We start from the raw sequence: 22129 nt of genomic DNA on the forward strand, positions 1-22129 counted from the left end.
CCACGAGTATTAAAAGCAGTTTTCCATTCATCTCCCAGTTTAATTACCAGATTGTAAGCTCTTCTTAAATCGAGTTTAGTAAAGACTTTAGCTCCTTGTAAATGATCCAACAATTCAGGAATTAATGGTAGAGGATATCTATCCCTTCTTGTAATAGAATTAAGTCCACAATAGTCTATACAAGGTCTAAGAGATCCATCCTTCTTTGTGACAAAGAAAAAAACCAGCTCCTGCTGGAGAAGTCGAAGAATGAATAAATCCTTTATCTAAGTTTTCTTTAATATATTTTGACATAGCTTGTGTTTCAGGTAAGGATACACTCTACCACGAGGAGGAATAGAACCAGGAAGAAGATCAATGGCACAATCAAAAATCCTATGCTCTGGGACTAAAACCACCTTTTCCTTAGAGAAAACATCTGAATATTCATTATATTGTGAAGGTAGTGTCAAGGAAGTAGTAGATATTGGAATACTCGGTATGAAGCAGTCCGGTAAATTAGTAGAAGGTCTGGGTTGTTTATGCAAACAAGTATTAAAACAATTTTTACTCCATGCAGCAATTTGTAATTTATCCCACGAAATGATTGGAGAATGTTTCTGTAATCAAGGTAGTCCCAAAACTATAGGATGTATAGATGTATTCAAAACATAGAAAGAAATCTTTTCTTCATGCAACACTCCAGTGCGTAAAATTTAAGGAACAGTTTTATTTTCAATAAGACCAGGTAGAGGAGTTCCATGAATAGATGATATCCGCAATGGAAGTGTATGAAGCTGAATAGGTAGTTGTAATTGTCGGACTACATTTGCCAAGATAAAATTCCCTCCAGAACCTGAATCCACAAAAGCCGAAGTTGAAAAAGAAACACCAGTGTATTCTAAAGTTACTGGTATTGTAAATAGGGGACCAGGAGTCATACAGCCTAGGATCAGCTCCCCGGAGTTTCCTAGACTTGAAAGTTTCCCGGTCGCTCCTTGCACTGAGCTAGCATATGACCTGTACCTCCACAATACAAACATAATCCTAATGTACGGTGAAGTCTTCTTTCCTCAGTTGAAAGTGGACTATGGCCGATTTGCATAGGTTCCTCTGCTCGATTAGTATTAACATCAGAAGATGGAACCAGAGGACGAGAGAAAGATGGAGCTAATGTCACTGGTCTACGTATTATTTTAGTCTCTCGAACTCTTTGTTGAATACATCGATCTATACGTCCAGTAAGGTCAATTAATTCTTCAAGATTATCTGGAAGATCTCAAGCTGCAAAGCTCATCTTTGACTCAAGAAGACAACCCTTCTAAATAAATGCTATGCAGACTGTCTTCCCGCCAACCTAATTCAGAAGCTAAGGTACGAAATTCTACCACATAATCAACTAATGAACATGGACCTTGTCGTAAATTTAGAATTTCAGTGGCTGCTGTAGATTACCGTGCAGGTTCATCAAACACTTGTTTAAAATTTTTAATAAACTGCTGTAAATCTCCAAGTAATGGATCACCTCGTTCCCAAATTGGAGATGCCCATACCATAGCTCTACCATCCAACAAAGAAATTATGTCGTTTTAATCTGATAATTTGGAAAGTGCATAGGTTGTAAAGGCGGTTCATAACAGGAAACAGTTCAAATTGTGAAACTTGTATTCAATAAACTTGAACAAAGCTGAGAACAGGATTGCCAGACACAGTTCAAATAACGTGACAAGTTGAAATCCAAGTAGCAGTGTCATAAGAGAACATATAACAGCTGATTACTGGACTGAATATATACTTTAAAAGTCTGACAGTCAATATGAGAAATCCAGTAATATATTGTTAAAACATTGAAATAATTAAATAACCAACTGAGACTATAATATAAATAGGAAAAAACCATCAGGCAGAGCATGAAAAGACCGTGCTAGTCATTTACTGTTACTGTTGCCAAGGCAATGTGGAGGCTTCATTGGAGCACTTAAATAGCTCTCAGAATGTAACGTGCAGCCCGAAGGAATCCCCTAGTCTCCCGCCGGAGTCCCTCTCCAATCAGCACCACAAATACGCGCACGCGACTCTAGTAACAGAATTCTAACTAACTGGCCTGTGTGCGCGCGCTTGATGACGTCACGCATGCGCACCACCACTCACGCAACGCAACTCGACCGGCGCATGGCAAGCCGCCAGCAACGTCGGAACACCGGACAGCCCACCCGACCTAACCAAGCCACCCCGAGAGGCAAGTCTGCCAACTATGGAGCCTTAACAGTAACACACAGTGTGTTTGGGTAGCATCCTAATACCCTCCATGTTTCGAGGTTGCCAGGGTAGGGCTTGGAACGGCATCGACCCCACCATGGCTTGTTCTATTTGGACCATTGTTTAATGTTCAGTTTACTGTGAATGTTCAGAATGGCTTTAAGCTGAGAAGCTGCATAATACCCCAACAGGTTTGGGACACCCAATCCACCCCGATTTCTTGGTTGAAATAAGACTGAGTGTGATATTCGAGGGGGTCTACGTTTACATATGAAATCAAAGATTTTCTTTTGCCATTTGCATAAAATAGTGGTCATGAAATGAATAGAGTGGGTAAGAAACAAATAGAGGAAACGAGGGAGCACATTCATTTTAATTAGGGCTACGCGACCCAATCACAAAAAATGTTCTCTGGACCATCTACTAAGTCCATCTGTATTGCTTTAACCAAGGGTGCCTGTATGCCCAGATACTTAAGTGTGCGCTTCACTGATTTAAAGGGAAATCATTGGCGTAGGTCTGCTAAGGTGGAGTGTGACAAGTTAATGTTCAGGATTTCAGATTTATCGTAATTTACCATAAGCCCGAGACTTAGCCAAACAACCACAGTTCGTCCACCACCCCAGAGAGTGATATAGCCGAGTTAATAAGAGTAAACAGTATGTCATCTGCGAATAATGAACAACTTGGAGCAGACATCTCCTATCTGAACCCCGCTAATTTGTGCAGAGTGGCGACCTTAGTTGGAAATGGTTCTAGGAATAGGGTGAATAGCAATGGAGACAGGGGACAGCCCTGCCTTGTTCCACGCTCATTGGCGAAGCTTTCACCACAGCCACCATTAACCTTGACTCGGGCCCTCTGTTTATCATACAGTTTCCCCAGCCAATGGAGAAAGCCAGTACCAAATTGCATTCTCTCTAAGGTCTTAAACAGGAATGGCCAATGAATAAGATCGAAGGCTTTCTCCACATCGACCGATAGTAACATAGCTGGTAATTCTCTTTATGAACCCACCAAATAAGGTCTATAATTTTGCGAACATTTTCAGCCGCTTGTTCCTTAGGGATAAGGCTCACCTGATCATTGTGAACTAGTAAGGGCATTAAGTTATTTAATCGCACTGCCAGGATTTGAACTAATATTTTTAAATTGAGATTAATCAAATTGGCGTGTAAGACCCGCACAAAGCTGGGTCTCTACCTGGATTCGCCAAGACAGTTATGCCCGCCGTGTTGGACTGTGCCGGAAGAGATCCTCCCTCGTTTTCATTTCATTTATTAAAATTTATTAATTGCTTAACGCAAATTGCTCTAAACGATTTACAAGTGTTCCATTCACAAAGTAAAAACATACAATACAAATAGAACACGTTTTTGTTGACTTAATTTTTGTATTTTATCACAGCAAACAATTGCAGGAAGTCTAATGCATTAAGGGAAGGCTAATTTCAGCAAATAATTTTTTTAATGCATTCTGAATTTTTTTAAGGAGTCTTCTAGCCGAAGATCAAAGGGAAGCGTATTCCAGAAAATTGGAGCAGCTATAGAGAAAGCCAACTCACGTGAAGTGGCAAGGCGGGCATGACAAACAGATGGAGTATCGAGCAAACCTCGTTGGGAAGATCTCAGCTCTCTTGATGGTTTATAGATTTTTAGAAGTGCATTAGACCATGGGCAGGAGTGTGAACTCAGCAATTTGAAAATTGTCTTACAGGTTTTGTACTGAATTCTTTGACTGATTGGGAGCCAATTTAGTTTTTGAAGAGTAGGAGAAATATGTTCATGGCATTTGGTACCTGTAATTAGCCTGGCAGCAGAATTAAGTAGAAGCTGCAATGCATATAATGAATTGGATGGAAGACCTAAAAGAAGACTATTGCAGTAATCGATGTGAGGGGAAAAATGATTGCACATACGATAGTAAGAAAATCATGAAAATGAAGCAGATGGTGTAAACCTGTCAAAAGACGAAGTTTATGGAAACCATTCTTTACAATGATTTTGATATGTGGACAAAAAGAAAAGACAGGATCCAACTAAACACCTAAACATTTGGGGTGTCGGTTGAAAAAAGCATTTTCAAAAGCAATAGTTTGACTAGGGAAGTTTGAATGCGGTCGATGAATAAGAAGAAATTCAGTTTTCACTCTGTTGAGGGAGAGTTTATTTTGATGAAGCCATTGTTTAATTAAAGATAAACAGAGGTGAAGGTGTTCAAGAGTTTTATCTCATGTTGATTGTAGTCTAATTTAAAACTGAATATCATTTGCATATATTTTATATCCATCAGTGACTGTTGCAAGTAATTTGGTAATTGGAGCAAGATAGACATTAAATAAAAGTGCTGACAAGGCTGATCCTTGTGGTACACCGGATTTTAGTTGATGTAGTGTTGATAGTTGATTATTGTACTTAACTTGTTGCATTCGATTGTGTGAATAAGACTGAAACAATTTTAGTACGTTTCCAGAAATACCGCATTCACATAATCGAAAAGAAAGAATTTCATGATCTACTGTGTCAAATGCTGATGACATGTCTGACACCAAGAGAAATCTTTGCCCAGAATCAAGACCTCTTCTAATAGAATCAACAAGGGAGACTAACAGTAATTCACTGTTCATTGAATGTCTGAAACTGAACTGATGAGGGTCTAGAATGTCATTCTCTTCTATGAAGATGGTTAGTTGGTGGTGTACAATAGATTAGATTTAGATAGAAACGTCAAAGATGAAATTGGACGATAGTGTGAAGGATCAGATGGATCAAGATTGGATTTCTTAAGAAGAGATTTAATGACTGCCCTCTTGAGGCAGTCAGGAACATGACCAAATTGCATTGATATATTAACAATTTTGGATATTGGTGGAGCAATAATGTCTTTTCATCCTTTAAAAAGTGCTATAGAGACATTAGCCATCAGACAGACTATGTTGTTCAACGCTGAAATAATACCCAATATTTCACAAGCAGAAGAGTCCTCAAATGTGGACCAAGATTCAGGTGTAAAAGAGGACGAGTCACAATACCAAGACTTGATATTGGAGAATGATAGACTAAGATGTTCAATCTTAAGAGATAAAAATTTGAGAAATGATTTAGCTGAAAGAATGTCAGTCAGTGAAATCGTAGAATTAGGTGCATTTATAAGATTTTTAGCAAACTGAAATAAGGCATGAGTGTTATTGCCTAAACTTTTTTAATTTTTTTGGAGTAAAAATTCTTCTTTGCTTCGAGAGTCTCAACTTGGTATTTAGCTAATGTTAATCTAAAAATGAAAACTGAATTAGCTGAGGGTGAATTACACCACATACACTCTTGTCTTTCTAAGAGATGCATGAGGAGACAATAAAGACGGATTCATCCAAGGGTGAGAACACTTTTTGTGCGGGACAAAAGATTTGAGCGGAGCAATATCCTCTAGAATCGCAGTAATTGCATTTTGCCAACTAGAGACTAAATGATCCAAATCATTAACCTCATTAGAACATAAAAGATCTATTAGCCACCTCTTATAATGTTATTATATATATATATATAATTATCTGATCTTCATTTTCCTTCTTACTCCAAGTTATTGATTCCCTGTTACATGTAACTGCTTTTCTGCACCATTGTTCAAATTGTAAAGTTTATTGCACCCCTGTTTCTTGTGAACCAGCATGATGGGACTACCGTCTTGAATGTTGGTATATAAAAAACTTAAATAAATAAAAATAAATAAATAAATATTACAGATTGAAGGTTTTCAGAGAATTTCGAACTATTGATAAATCCATGGCAAGTTTTAGCAGAGGGAATCTTGGAATCACAGGAATTCTTGGAAAGTAGTATAGAAAAACGTATCAAAAAATGATCAGACCAAGGTACTTTGGTAATAGATAATTTAGAGGGAGTTCACAGTGTGAATTATTCACAAATATTAGATCAAGTGTGTTTCCAAGACGGTGAGTGGGAGTATTAATAAGTTGAGTCCAGCCTAATGAAGCAAGAATTTCAAGAAACAGGTTGCCATTGTTAAGATGAGAATTAACATTGAAAGGAAAGTTGAAATCACCAAGGAAAATCATATTTAAATCAATTTTGGCAAGCAATAGTTGTTCAAAAAATGGAGATAAATTGCCTTGTAATACTTTTGGTGGAATGTACGATAGACTCCTTTAAGGAGTTAAAAATAGCAGTTAAAGGAGTGACCAACAAATGGGAAAGGTGCTTATAATAACCGCTGGAACCTGGGGCATTTCCTGATTTAAAATTTTTAATGACATCCAGTACTTCCAAAGGGCTAATTGGGCTATCTAAATATTGTCTCTGCTCCAGGTTAAATCTAGGTAGCGCGACCTCATCCAGATAAGCCTCTGTGGTATCATTCAAGATGGTTTTGTCTTGGGTGTAAAGGAATTCATAAAATCAGGAAAAACAGTCTGATTTCAGAAGACTTTGTAACTACATCCCCATGAGTATCTTTGATCTTAGCTATGAAACTTTGGGAGCTTTTCATCTTTAAGCGCCAAGCTAAATATCGACTAGCCTGGTTTCCATGTTCGAAATGTTCTTGTCTAATGGAATCCAGCTGGTGTAAAACCAGGCTGTCGTCGAAAGCTTTCAATTCTGTTCTGGCCATAGATAAGTGTTGCAGCACATTGGGGACTGAGATGTCATATGAGAGTTAGAAAACCAATTTTAGAGAGCAATTGCGAGCGTTTAAGCTCTGTTTCCCTTTTCTTAAAGGTGGTGAAGGAGATTAAGATACCCCTCGTTAACCCCTTAGAGCATGCCCATGTGACTTCCTGGTGATGGTTGTGTTAAACTAGAAATATTCCCGTAAGCTATCGGCCAAAGATTTTGTAAAAGTGGCATCTCTCAGCAAGCTTTCATTCAAGCGCCAGACCTTCAGGCCTGGATCAAGGTAATAAAACATAACGTCCAGCCAAATAGGTGCATGGTACAACCATGTAATAATTCCAATATCAGTTCTACACACTCTATTTTGTAACATTTTGTTTAGAAGGAAATAGTCTATATGGGAATATGGCCCATGTGTTTGAGAGAAGAAAGTAAAGGAATGGGAATGAGGAAAAAGCTATCGCCAACTGTCCACTAATCCCCATGTGACACCAAGAAGAGTAGTAAACATTTAGCACTTGAAATATTGACTTTGGGTTGGTGGGAGTTATCCAAAGAGGGGTTACGCGTAACATTAAAATCGCTTCCAATGATTAATAGTCCCTCCGCGTGCATTAATAATATTTTATCTATAGCCATTAGAAAAGAGGACTGTTCGGTGTTAGTATATAAATTGAGGAATGTAAAAATTTCTCTACCCACCCTCAGTTTTAATAAAATATAGCGGCCACCAGGATCCAATACTTGACAAAGATCTTCATGTGCAAAGAGTGTTGAGATAAGGATGCCCACCCCTGTGTACCTCAAGCCCTTGGAACTTGCTGCCAGGTAAGCATGAGAAAAACCTTTAAGAGACTAAAGATATTCATGCCGTTTCCTTAAATGTGTTTCCTGGATGAACACAATGCTAGCTTTGTGAATAGATGCCTCCACAGCTAATAGCAGACGCTTCTGGAAAGTGTTGAGGCCTTTTACATTTAAAGATAGAATTCTAGTGGCCATGGTGGTAAAGTAGACCCAGAGTTATACCTGCCTTTATGCACCCACTCCAGTCATGATAGAGGGGCCGAGTTGCCAATAAAAACATGAAGATATATTCGTATAGATATCGCTTTATGGTGGAAGGTTCCCCTCCCCAGGGATTCCCAAATTGTAAAGACTGACCTACCAAATCCCCTAGGCAGGTCGCTCCTATCCCATGGGGCATTGACAGACAGTCAAAGCTGAGTCACCATCTCCCCCCCCCCCCCCCCGACCCACTAACATTGTTTTGCAAGAGATAGAGAAAAAACACAGAGCTAACAATATATCATGAACAGTAGTCATGAACTGTTGAAAAGGACATTGGAATTCGCAGTTAGGTAGAAATAAGTAACTTAACCAGTAGACTCGCTATAGCTATGACCAGAATGAAAAATAGAAGGTTCATCTGAGTCCTCGGCCCTGGTCCAATGTCACAGAATGTTGTTCTCCAGACTGGCGTTGCAGGCATCTGCCTCCTTTCTCAACTCTGCACCATCTCGGGGGCACCATAATCTTGGGCACGTTCGGCGCCATCTTAGGGGCCTCAAAAGGAACCGGAAGATCAGCTTGCTTAAAAGCTTCTATTACTTCCTAAACTGTTTTTATCCAATAGGTGTTGCCCTTTAAGGAAAATTGCAGGCTGAATGGGTAAGTCTATCTGTAGTGAATTTGTCCCCCATGGAGAGAACGGGTCACTTCCTTCAAATTAAATCTTTTTTGCAGGGTGCTTGGTGCTAATAAATACTGATATATGGAGACAGAATTCCCCTTCCAGAGCCAAGATTGTTTTTTTCTGGCTGCTTCATATATTTGTGTCTTCAGCGAGAAGTTATGTAGGCAGATCACGATATCCCTAGCCATGTTGCTCTGTCTGGGGCCAAGAGCTCTGTGAGCTTTGTCTATCTTTACTGATGCAGGCCCTTGCTCATCTGTAGATGAATCATCTATGGAGCTTTGCGCCAGAAGGAAGAGACAAATCTTTTCAGCAGCCACACTTGTATCAGCAAATTCTGGGTCCTCTGGAACTCTTCTAATCCGCAAGTTGCAGCATCTGGTACAGTTCTCGAAGTATTCTAGTTTATCCGCCAGCTGCTTTATATTACTGTGAGTTGATGTTGAAACAGGAGCGCAGGTAGAGCCTCATCATGACTGTCCATTCTGTTGTCGATCTCGTCTACGCGGTTATTTATGTTGCCATATCCTCTCACACTTCAGATATGGAGGCCAGCAGATCTTGTTTATGCTGGCACATATCAGCTCTTAGTTCTTGAAACCAGCCTCTCAGCTCAGGAGGGTAGATCCGACATCTCTAGCGCCGAAGATGAAGCAGTAAATGTGCTAGCTGCCGGTATTACGTCGCTGTCTTCAGCGGCCTGTTCATCGTTGTCAGGTAGTAACTCTTCAGCATGTTTGCTAAATGCAAACTGTTTCAAGTCGCTAGTTTTCCGTTTTGATGTCATCTTTGAAGCTTGTGATAGCTAAGAAAGTTAAGTAAGCTGAGATAGTTCACTGTTACAGGCTTAAAATAGCAAAATTGAGGGTCGTGGGAGTGGAGCACTTCGTTCAGGTGGCCATCTTGTCCGGCTGCGATATAGCGTTCCCCCTGAATTGAATTTTTCTGTGACTGGCTTTTAAAAAAAAATTTTACTTGCAGAAAAATTTAGAAATCGATTTTTTTGAATGGGGACCAATGAATAAAAAATGTTGCAGTAAACTTTTGTTATGGTTTCAGCTGCTATGCAGCCTCCCCTCCACCAGGGGACCTCAGAGGGCATACCATCCAGGCTGGCCAAGCTCCTCCCTCCTGCCTTCACCACACTCAGACTTCAGCACTACTTAACTTTGTCTTGTCAGTCCCAAGGTCCTTCTGCATCGAGTCTCCCTTGGCTCCCTGCCTTAGCCACCGTTGCCTTGCGGCCTACCCAGGCCTATCCTCATCTTGCCTCATGGCCTCCGGACCTTCTGACCTCAACCTTGTCTTGTCTTGTGGCCTTTAGGCCTTCTGACCTTTTCCTTGCCTTGCCTTGCTTTCTGGCACTTGAGCCTTCTGACCCTAGCCTTGCTCTGTGGCCTATCTAGGCCTCTCCTTGTCCTGCCCCTTGGGACCTGCCTGTCTTGCTGCCTTCAGGTTTTATGTTCCATGTTTTGTATTGTCCTTGTCTTGCCTGTCCTATCTTGTCTTAGCTAATCCCAGTCTTACTTGCACTCTGTTCCTGTCTAAGCCTCAGTTCAGTCTTACCTGTATGCTTTTCCAGCCTTGCTTGCACTCTGTTCCAGTCCAAGCCTTTCACCAGCCTTACCAACATGTCCAAGCCTTTCTCTAGCTTCACTAGTCTATCCAAACCTTTCACCAGCCTTACCAACATGTCCAAGCCTTGCTCTAGCTTCACTAGTCTATCCAAACCTTGCTCCAGCCTTACCAAACTGCCCAAGCCTTGTTTCAGCCTTGCTCAGTTGCCTTGCATCACTCCCGGCGTGGTGTTTCCCAATTCTTCACCTGGACCAGAGCCATAACATTTATGAGTGTCTGAAATCACTTATTGTTGGCATACCACTGATTTTGTTTTGTGTGACTCTAGAGGATTTCGGTTGGCCCTTTTTGTTTTGAATTGGTTAACTAAAGACACTTATGAATTTTCAAAAAAGTTACATGAGTAAAATTATAAATCTTAATTTTCAAAAACCTGTTTACAAACGTAAAGTTCATTTATGCACGTAAAACTTTTTGAAAATTCACTGAAATTTCAAGAGTTACATGATTTTTACAGCAGTTAAGTGTTTCAAAGCTATTAAACATGTAATAAAGAGTGTGCCTGCTAGCTATTATAGGAGAAATTAGCTTAACTATAACATGAAATGGCCTTTTATTTCAGCTGTGTGTGCCAGTGGGAACAAACCACTTTGTTGGCTAGCTGTCCACATTACTAACTGTATTCCTGCACTCTTGCTAGCAACCGTAGTGGAGAGAAGAAGGGTTACACAGGCTTGGATGTTAAATTAGCCCCTCCAGCAATGAGGAGATATCTCCAGCCAGGGTTAAAAGCATACTCGTGACACAGTATATGAAAGCTCACACTGCCACTGCTTTTTGAATGGCATTTTCAGAAATATCTAAATATTTTCTTATGGCCTATAAGCTGATTTTCTTTTTGTCCTCAGGAAAGAAAACCATGCGATATTTATGTATTTACAGTATTTATATACTGCAAAATCCAAAGTTCTATGTGGTTTACAAATTCAAACAGCCAAAATAAAAAAAAAACATAAAACACACAAAAAAAGTGCTATATAATATCTTTCTACAGATTCGGAGAAAGGAGGACAAAGTGTTCACTAATATTAGAGAACTGGAGAATGCAGTCCGAGAAAATGATTTGAGTCAAGATCATGAAACACCTGCACAAGAAATAATGCGACTGAAAGAGGCTTTGGAAGCAGAAAAGTGGAACACCCCGGTCCATAAAGAGGTATGAAGGTCGTATAAAATCAAAAACTAGTATTTATTCTTTCCATCAGGCTGGAGAGAAGCTACAAGGGGTAAGCACTGGTGACTTTAATCTCTTTCTAGTCTTCTAGCAGCTGGCAACAGTTTTCCTAGCACAGTGCTCACAGGAATGCTGGAAATGCTTTTCTACAACCTTCGTTACTATAAAATAAAATGTATTCTTGCCCAGTACTATGGCAATGACTCCTATGGATTGTAAGCTTGAGTGCACTATTCTATTCCTTGTAATAATACGTAACTTCCAGTACTGCAGTTCAATGTGTAGGGACCTTAGTTTTCAGTTTTGCTTGGGAATTTCAATGTTATAACAAAAGATGTCAGTGGAAAAATGACTGATATAACACACAGGAGAAAAATCAGTAGGAGAAGTAATTTTTCCACATTGAAATTCCCGGACAAAATAAAATAAAACTAAAAATGAAGGTCCCTACTTATGATACCATGTGGCATGTCATGATGCTATGACAAGGGCTGCAGTCCCCGCAGAACTGTGGGAAATGAGCTGATGGAGTGAGCCGGCTAGGGTAGGACTCTTTCCTTCCCCAGCAGCTTTTTAGTACTTTCTCCGAGGACAAGCAGGATGGTAGTCCTCACACATGGGTAACATCATCAGATGGAGCCCAGCATGGGAAACTTATATCAAAGTTTCTGGAATTTTGACTGTGCATACTGAACATACCCAGCATGCCCTATACCACGCGTCCATGTGGGGTCCCTCTTCAGTCTCTTTTTTTCCGTGGAGCTTTCGCCTTGCGGTGAAGTGAGCTCGTGGCTTTTCTTTTGAAATTAACCGATCCCTCACCCTAGGTAAGGTCCCCGATGAACTGAAACAAGCCACTCTCAAACCCATCTTAAAGAAACCTAATTTGGACCCTGCAGTCCCAGCCAACTACCGACCGATATCCAACCTTTCATTCATAGCAAAACTCATGGAAAGGGTAGTTAACGCTCAGCTCATAGAACACCTAGATAGTCACAATTTGCTTTTGCCTTCCCAATTCGGCTTCCGAAAATTCTTCAATACTGAAACCTTGCTAATATCTCTTACCGATACAATCCTCAAAGGGTTAGATAAAGGCCAATCTTACATCCTAGCCCTGCTTGACATCTCTGCGGCCTTTGATACTGTCAACCATAATCTCCTTATCAACCGCCTCTCAGATATCGGTATCGCGGGCTCTGCCCTGAACTGGTTATCCTCCTTCTTAGGCAACCGCTTCTACAAAGTCAAAATAGGCAATCACGAATCTAACGCAGTCAAGTTATCACATGGTGTTCCTCAAGGCTCTTCCCTCTCCCCAACGCTTTTTAATATTTACGTATTACCTCTATGCCAACTTCTTGCAGATCTTGGACTTACACACTATGTATACGCGGACGATGTCCAGATACTCCTACCGATTACTGACTCTGTAACAAATGCCCTTAAATTATGGGATGAATGCCTATCCTCAATCAATAACCTTCTCACCAACCTTAACCTCGCCCTTAATTCCTCGAAAACTGAATTACTCTTCATCTCTCCTGCCCGCCACCCTCCCTCTTCTCCTCTCCCGACTCACCCTTTCTCACAACATGTTAGAGACCTAGTTGTCACCTTGGATGAACACCTTAATCTCCAAAAACACATATCCAATATTACAAGAGACTGCTTTTATAAATTACACATTTTGAAGAAATTAAGACCCCTTTTACACCATAACGATTTCCGAACTGTACTCCAATCCACATTGTTTTCAAAAATCGACTATTGCAATACCCTACTTCTAGGATTGCCTGCGTCCACCACCAGACCTCTGCAGATGCTGCAAAATGCAGCAGCTAGAATTCTTACCAATTCCCGGAGATCAGACCATATTACTCCAATCCTCAGAGACCTCCACTGGCTTCCTATCCCAGCTAGAATCCTTCATAAAAGCCTAACTATTATCCACAAAACCCTACACAACAAAGAGATCCACTGGCTTAATGACTCTCTCCAGTTTCATATCCCCAACAGACCTACTAGATCCGCCTACCTAGGGACTTTAACCGCCCCCTCATACAAATCTACCCAGCTCACTTCCACACGAGAAATTGCTCTCTCCATCGCAGGTCCTTCATTATGGAACTCGATGCCTCCAGACCTACGCTCGGAGCACTGTTCAAATACCTTTAAAAAAAAGTTAAAAACCTGGTTGTTCAAACAAGCATTCACTTAACCCCATCCTAGTCTCTGTCCTCACCCCCCAGGTACCTTAACCCTATCTATGTAACTCTTACCACCTTAACTTCCTATAACCATCTCTGGTAATCCATAACTATTACCCATTGTCAATACAAGTTGCCGCAGAAACTACTGCTTTGACTGTCATACAGTTATGTAAATATAATATGTAACATAGTTGCTATCTATATAAAGTTGTTTAAGTTTTGCTGTATCCTCCTATTACACTCACTTGGTCCCTTAGACCGTTCCTCTTTCTCTCCCCGTTCCTTACGAATCCCTGTTAATTGTATCTTTATCCTTCCTTTCTCCCAACTAGTTTTTGGCTCCCCAGTTATATGTGAACCGATGTGATATTCATTTGAATGTCGGTATATAAAAGTTATAAATAAATAAATACATAAATTGCCTTCAAAAACTTATCCACCGATAATTTGAGGGTTTTTCATGTGTTTTCTTCAGATCCCTCTTCGGTTCTCCTTAGCCTTTATCAGGTTTTTCAGCAGTTCAGTAAGTTTATTTTCATTTCCATTCCCCCCATGGAGATGGTGCCTCGGTGCTCGCTGGCGTCTGTTGCCCGCCGTCATTGCCTATCATTTTTTCCCTGCCATTTTTTCGTATCAGCATGGCCTCGTCAAGTTTCCCCCAGTGCCCAAGGACTGTGTCCGTTACGGACCCACACAGTGTGTATTCTCTGCCTGGGGGCATTGCATGACATCTGGGGTTGTCACTTATGCGACCAGATGTCCCCAAAGGGGTGTCGCAATCGACTTGGCAAGATGGAGAAGCTGTTCGGGTTGAGAGAGTCTGAGCCATCGACGGCATCGGCACTGAAGGACTTTGGAGCCACACCAGTGGATACCGAGCCTTTGATGTCAATGGGGCTGCTGGTCCTGTTGATGCCATCGTCAGATAGGGGCACTGGGGATCGGCCCATGTCAGTCTCTTGCAGGTTCCTCGTCGTCAACCTCTGCACCAAGGAAAAACTAGCTGAGCACCGAGGGAAGCCGAGGAAGCATAGGCACCAGTCATCGTCTATTGGTGCTGGGCTCGGGACGGTGTATGCCATGATGCCCCCAAAGCGACTCTGCGGCGAGGAGTTCCCATCCTTTATCAATGCCAGGGGTCCACAATGGACTCCACCAGTCCTGATGTCAGTCGTCAATCCACCTCGGTTCCATTGAAGATCTGGGCTCTCCTCCTGCCTCCCAGTCTGTTTTGACACACACACTTATGGTAGTCTAAAAGGTGTTGGCTGTTTTCTGCTAAGTGAATTTCCTTTTGTAATTTTCTCTTTATATTCAATGCCATGCTTCTTCACAAAGTGAATACTTTGAAAATTGTAAAATTTAATAAATATAAAAGTTTTAAAAAGTCAGAAAATGACTTTATTTGTATAAAGTAAAAAAAAAAACGAGTATTTAAATTGCAAATATATGCAGGATTTTGACAAATCTGCTGTATAATTTTGACAACTCTTGCTGCAGAATCTTGAAAACTCTGCAGGAAAGCAGGAGCTCTGTACATGACTATGGTGTTCTGTGCAGTCCAAACCACGAGTCTGACTCCAGCCAGCAGAAAAGCTGAACATGGACTGAAGAGCCATTTCTCTTCCTCCTGCTGGCTGGTTGGTGAGAGGGAGGGAAGGGAAGGAGAAATGATTGAGGTATAGGTGAAGAGTCTGGGGAAGAGTAAGAGTATCATTGATGGCAAGTAGGAGGAAAAAACCCAGGAGAGAGCAAACAGAAGAGATGAAGGGAGAGAAGAGCCTACAGAGGAGTTAGGGATGGAGAAAGACAAACTGGGGAGAGCAGATAAGAGAAGAACAGTGGCGTGTACTACAGTCCACCTGGCCAGAATGAACAGACAGATGAAAAGCTAACAAATTAGGGAAGCTAACAAAATCAGCAACCCAGTAATAATAGGTGATTTCAGTTACCCTAATTTTGACTGGATAAATGTCTCATCAGGACATGCTAAGAAGGTAGAGTTTTGTAGATGAAATAAATGACTACTTCATGGAGCAGCTGGTACAAAAACTGACAAGGAGGAGCAGCTATTTTGACCTAATCCTTAGTGGAATAAATGATTTGTTGACTTGATAATTGGAGGGAGGATACTAAGGAAATCTACTATGATAACATCTAACTTTCAAAAATGAGATTGAGAAAAATAGTTAGGAAAAAACCAAAACGAGCAGTTGCAAAGGTCAATAGTTTACATCAGTCATAGAAGTTTAAAAGTACCATCTTGGAAGCCCAGACCCAGATGTATTGCACGCATTACAAAAAGGTGGATGGATGCTAGCATGGTTAAAAGGTAAGGTAAGAGAGGCTGTAGTAGCCAAAAGAACATCTTTCAAAAATGAAGAAAACAGGATCCAAATGAAGGAAACAGCAAAAAGCCACTGGCAAGTTAGATGCAAAGCATTGATAAGGAAGGCATTGAAAGAATTTGAAGAAAGCTTGCTGTGGAAGCAAAAACTCATAATAAAAACTTTCAGGTACATTTGAAACGTAAGGCCTGTGAGGGAATAAGTTGGCCAATTAGATAATCGAGGGGCAAAAGGCGACTAAGGGAAGACAAGGCCATAGTAGAGAGATTAAATGAATTCTTTGTTTTGGTCTTGACTGGTGAAGATGTAAAGCAGATACCCATGCCAGAAGTGATATTTAAAGGCAATGATTCAAAGGACCTAAAACAAATCTCGGTGAACCTGGAAGATGTACTAGGTCAAATTGTCAACATGTTTTTATGTATTTTATTTGTTGTAATCTGCTTAGCATGGGAATCTATTTGTGTTCTTTCACTCCTTTCTGTCCAGCCTTTGCCCTTCCCTTAGCCTCCCCTCTCCCACTCCCCGGTATCCTCCCTTTCCCACTCCCCTCCCCTCTACTATTGCTCTACTACGCTATTGTTTTACCTATTTATCAGTTTTACTGTGTTATTGTTATACTGTAACTTTCCTCCTTTGAGTTTTTTGTAAACCGGCATGATGTGTTTCACGAATGTCGGTAAATAAAAGTTAATAAATAAATAAATAAATAAATAAAATCTGTTATAGGCGGAATAGAAATTGTTTTAAATAAATAAAGAGTAGCAAGTCACGTGGACCAGATGGCATACATCCCAGAGTGCTGAAAGAACTGAGAAATGAAATTGTAGACCACTTGTTCATAATCTGTAAACTCAATAAAATCAGCTATGGAAGTTTGTAGGGTAGCCAGTGTAACGTCAGTTTTTAAAAAGAGTGATCTGGGAAACTACTGACCGGTGAGTCTGACATCAGTGCCAGGAAAACTGGTTGAAACTGTTCTAAAGAACAAAATTAATAGGACAAAGTCAACATGGATTTAGCTAAGGGGGAAGTCTAGCCTCACCAATTTGCCACATTTATTTGAAGGTGTGGATAAATTGGATAAAGGTAAGCCAATTGATGTAGTGTATCTGGATTTTCAGAAAGCATTTGACAAAGTCTCTCATGAGAGACTCCTGAGGAAATTAAAAAGTCATGAGATAAGAGACAATGTTTTATTGTGAAATGAGAACTGGTTAAAAGATAGAAAACAGAGTAGGGCTAAACGCTCCATTTTCTTCATGAAGAAAGGTGAATAGTGGATTGTCTCAGGGATCTGTACAAGGACCACTGCTTTTTAACATATTCATAAATAATCTAAAAATGGGAAGGACAAATGAGGTGATCACATTTGCTGCTGATACAAAATTATTTAAATTTATTAAATCATAAGATTATGAAAACTTGCAAGAGGACTTTGCGAGACTGGAAAACTGGGCATCCAAATGGCAGATGACATTTGATGTGGACAAGTTCAAAGTGATACACATAGGGAAGAGCAACCCAAATGATAGCTACACAATACGAGGTTTCACATTCGGAGTCACCACCCAGGAAAAGGATCTAGGCCTCATTGTGGATAATAGCCTTACTTTTACCCTGTTCCTTCCAGGGTGATACAGCTATGGATTTGGGCCCCCTCACCCCAGTGGGTGAGCTGGGCATAAGCAAACATAGTCCCCAGTTGTCCCAGTAGTTTAAGGTCTCTATAGGGTTACTTTATCAAACAACAACAGTCCCAAAATCGTGCATTAATAAAGCAACTCTTTCCTTAATCCTCATACCTACTGCTTGCAGATGCTTCCTCCACAGCCTAGGACTGGTTTGTGCTCTAAGGACCTAGTTTTAGGAGAACCAGGCCCTTCTGCCACTCCCACTGTAATCTGCAGCTGGCATTTATACATCCCCTTTCACTATGGCTGCAACCACATCCAGCAAAGCTCCTGACCTGCAGACCCCCTGAGTGTATCCTCTTCTGGAGGGGGTCTCCACCATTCGTCTCCAAGGTCCATTGGCTCAAGCTCGACCTCTGGGCTGCTCAGTACCTCCACCTCCACTTCCTCTGTCTCTTCTTCTGGTTCTAATAGAACTATTTCCTCCTTCTGACAAGCTTTCAACCTTCTCCCACCACACCTGGGCTTTCTCCATCCCTTGCTGCTTTTTAATGACCAGGGGAATATAATACCCATCATAATGTATATATATATATATGTGCTGCAGGACAACTATTGAATTTTCTAAGCCTTGCCACTGGTCTACCCCTGAGTTGTCACAGGAGATCTGGGGCTGTGGCCTTACTGAATTGTTAATCCACACCTGCTACACCACGGGTGTAATAGGCCATGGTTGGTTGAATTTTTGCATAGTATTCTAATCTTTATAGCAATCAAATTCAGTTAAAAAGTGAGTTGGCTTTTCCACAGGTTCGTAAAAGAGAAGAAAAGGTGTTTAGTAATATAAAGGATCTGGAGAATGCTGTACAAAGGAACAGTTTGCACCAAAACTATCGCGAAACTCCTGCAGAAGAAATAACACGATTAAGAGAGGCTGCAGCAGCAGCAGAGAAATGCAATGCTGATGCCACCCAGGTTGGTTTAACTTTGTTGTTAATTCCGACAAGCTTTCTTAACCTGGATAGAAGTGTTCAGTAGGATGTGTTTAGCGCTCGGTGATTCTGACTCAGAGGTGGCCAACTCCAGGCCTTGAGAGCCACAAACTGGGAATCCACAATAAATATGCATGACAGAGATGAGCTGGCACTGCCTCCATTTATAGTCATTAAGGATACAGTATCTTGAACTGTTTGTGGCGCTGGAGGACCAGAGTTGGCCACCCCTGGTATAGTGCAGTGACCAGAACATCAGTTACCTCAGCTGAGAAGTAAGAATACTTTCAAAAATGCATAAAGGCCTCCAGGATTGTATTTGTTTGTGTGTTCAGCTTTGCGCTTTTCATTGCTACCTCAAGGCAAGTTACATTCAGGTACAGTAAGTATAGTTCTTTCCAAAAATGGGGATTTTTTTATTTTGACTTCCAGAGTTTGAAAGTTAAAATGTAATTCTTATTGTTAGTGATTTACAGATACATAAGAAGATGGTCTCTGCTCTCCTTAGAGCTTAAAGTCTAGTCAAGACAGACAAAACCAGTGAGACCATAACTGGGAAAACTAAACGAAGCAGGCGCAGCTTGAACTGAGGAAAGCTGCATGCATTGAGGCCTCTTAGGCGTGTGATACACGAAAAAAGGCACAATGTCTTTCCCTAAAAATGTTAAGCTGATGCGCAGCTTGTTTGTATTTCAAGCTAGCTTAATACACTTCTCTGTAATCTAAACAATCCATTAGAAAGCAAATGTAAGGGGAAAAGACTTTTTAAAATCAAAAAGTAGCAGCAAGACATGGCACCTAGCATTTCTTTATCTGTAAGCAGAGGCTTCTATAGACAACCCAGCCACGAACGCTTGGTTAATTCTAGCTTACTGATCATCTACAACGCCGAGCTTATTGCAGTAGCTTAGAATGCCGAGAGAATCCCCACTTCTGCATTTTTACCCTAAGCATCCTCAGAAAGCACCCACTTACACATGTTCCACCAAACAGTGTCTTCTGTGAAACCAGCTCATGCACTTCTGTGTGGCACAGTCTAAGCCAGTCCAGTGAACTAACCCAAATTCTGCATCAGACACAGGTCTTTCCTGTTCATGCATTAATGTTCAGCAGCTTTCTAAATAAGGTTGCTAGCTGACTCTCTTTTTTCAAGGCAGAATGATCCAGTTTACATGCATGGATCAATAGTTCTGATTTCCTCAAGAACAGCAGGACTAATTCCATGTATTTAATGGGGGTAAAACCCCAGGACAGGAACAACCTATCCTGAAAAAATGGAGCCAGTTGGGAGCACAAGTTTTGAGCAGCCTCAGTTGGAAGCTATCAGTACTGTCCAGTGGCTCTGTATCACTAGCTTCTTAGTTTTGAAGTGTGTCACCATGATACTATTACAGTTTATATATAGATATAGATACACACACACACACACAAAATATATCTATATATATATATATATATATAGATACATTAAAAAAAATATATATATATATAGAGAGAGAGTTTGTGTGTGTGTGTGTGTATATATATATATATATATATATATATATATACATGTGTTCATTAGGATTTTGTTTACAATGTAATATGACATCAATATGCATATCTGTCACTACTTTGGGATTAGAAAACAGCTTGAACAAAATTATATTGGCATTCCCTTGCTCTGTAAATGTATTCATGATCATTCCCCTCATATTTTTGTAAGAGTTACTGCAGTAGCCTACATTTCCTATTTATGTAGATTTTATGGCACTGTGTATGCCTCTTTCCCCTACTTCACCCCTCCCCCAACACCAAGCTGCATCTCACTTCCATATTCCAGAGAAAGTAGCAGAATGAGAAAACCAGACTGGAGTAAGCAGACACAGCACACATGTGGTTAACTGACAGCTGACACAGGATATGGCAACCAGGAATAGATTTCACGTAGGACACCATGATGATGATGCTGCATTAACCTTATATCAAACCTAGGACATCATGATGATGATGCTGCATTAACCTTATATCAAACCTAGGACACCATGATGATGATGCTGCATTAACCTTATATCAAAGTATTCTAGCAATTTACCTGCTAACACCTGACGCTTGTATATTTTTTCAAACTCAACCTTCCCCCAACCCGTACCATAACCAAAATGTAGCCTATTTTCAACACCACCTACGATTCCTCTACTCATGTTTATGAGAATAAATTTTGGTGTTTTCCATAGCTATCAAACCCAGAGAAACTGTTGAAATCAATTATATGTGTGCTATTAATCTCACAGGAAGAGAGCCCAGAAGACAAGGCGGAGTGTCGACCATTTGTGGTAGAAAAGATGCAAGCAGCCATTGCCAACAGGTAAAATGTCCAAGAGCTTTTGTTCCTATGCTGAGAGTGATGCGTGAGGAGCAACATTTCATTCACTCACCGGCTGCAGACAAGACCAAACCTTCTGCGTGTCTCCCTATTGCTAGTGCCAGATGTGGCATGCAATTTAGCAAGGTGGGAATAAAGGGTTAATGGGACACCACAATCGTGGCCTGTGTATATAGTCTATCCTTCCTGCGCAAGGATACACAGGTCAATCTGTTAGGTTTACGCTTTTCCTTTGCCCAAATAGTCAATAAGAGTAAGTTAGAGGTTAGGAGCCACTGTGCTATAGGGAACTTGCGCAAAACCCTTATTCCGAGCAGCCCTGGGGGGAGGGGGGCAGGTAGAAATGCTTTTCTGCTTCCCCTTACAGCCCATTGGCAATCAGCGGGTGACTACGGTGAGAGCCACTATGGTTGAGGAGGAGGTAGGAAGAGGAATAGTGCAGTACAGAATTGCATCTTGCGCTCCTTTCCTGAGGCTGCTCCTTTGGTTGTTGTACCCTGCTAATTTTTTATCTGGCATGAGGAAGAGAGGAAAGGAGGGTGGTGAGGGTAGGAAGCGACGAAGAGGAAGTAAAGTAGGGGGGAAAAGAGATCAATGAATAGAAGAGGCTGAGGAGGAGTGTGGAGTTGAGTAGAGTAGAGAAGCTGCAGTGAGATGGCAGACTGGTGATGTATATGATGTGGGAAGAAGAAGCAGACGTCTAGGAGAGTAGTGAGGAAGTAGGGTTTGGTACATACAGTGGTATCAGAGGTCACTGTAGATACCGATTCCTTGGAGGTGGAATCTTTCTGTACAAAGCAAATTCTGACCCTCTCTTGTGCATAGAAATCTTGCTGAGCACTGAAATATAATCCTACTCCTTGTCCATCTCTACATTCTGTATGCTCCGTTTTCAGTGAGAGCCCCTTGCTAAGAAATTGGCAGCAGATCACTGTCTAGAAAGCCTTGCTGATTTCTAACCAGTGTCTGCAGTGACTTGTGTGATATTTCTGAATGACACACTAGTTATAAAGAATGACCACCTGAAACCCCTTGTATTTCTGTATAAAGCAAGCCGTCATGCAGAGCTTGGATATGGGGCTTTATTTGCTTGCAGCCAACTGCTGATTAATGCTGTTGGTTTAGTCCAGTTTACTGTAAATTCTTTAGGGTCCAAAAACTCATAATAAATCCCGTTATCTGTTAATAAACCAGGCTTTCTTG

The 22129-nt window shown here is 40.9% G+C and overlaps 1 protein-coding gene across 6 annotated transcripts in view; it reads left to right on the forward strand.

Moving 5' to 3' along the window:
- Nucleotides 1-22129, forward strand: part of LOC115089239 (pleckstrin homology domain-containing family A member 5-like) — a 249729-nt gene that overhangs the window by 193399 nt on the left and 34201 nt on the right. For all 6 annotated transcript variants that reach the window (XM_029597341.1, XM_029597344.1, XM_029597346.1 and 3 more), the window contains 3 exons: nt 11195-11356; nt 18380-18544; nt 20835-20908. In XM_029597341.1, coding sequence (XP_029453201.1) covers nt 11195-11356; nt 18380-18544; nt 20835-20908 — 401 coding nt within the window. The remainder of the gene's footprint in view (nt 1-11194; nt 11357-18379; nt 18545-20834; nt 20909-22129) is intronic.

Source organism: Rhinatrema bivittatum, chromosome 4 (assembly GCF_901001135.1).
Source record: "Rhinatrema bivittatum chromosome 4, aRhiBiv1.1, whole genome shotgun sequence".
In the NCBI taxonomy this organism is placed as follows: domain Eukaryota; kingdom Metazoa; phylum Chordata; class Amphibia; order Gymnophiona; family Rhinatrematidae; genus Rhinatrema; species Rhinatrema bivittatum.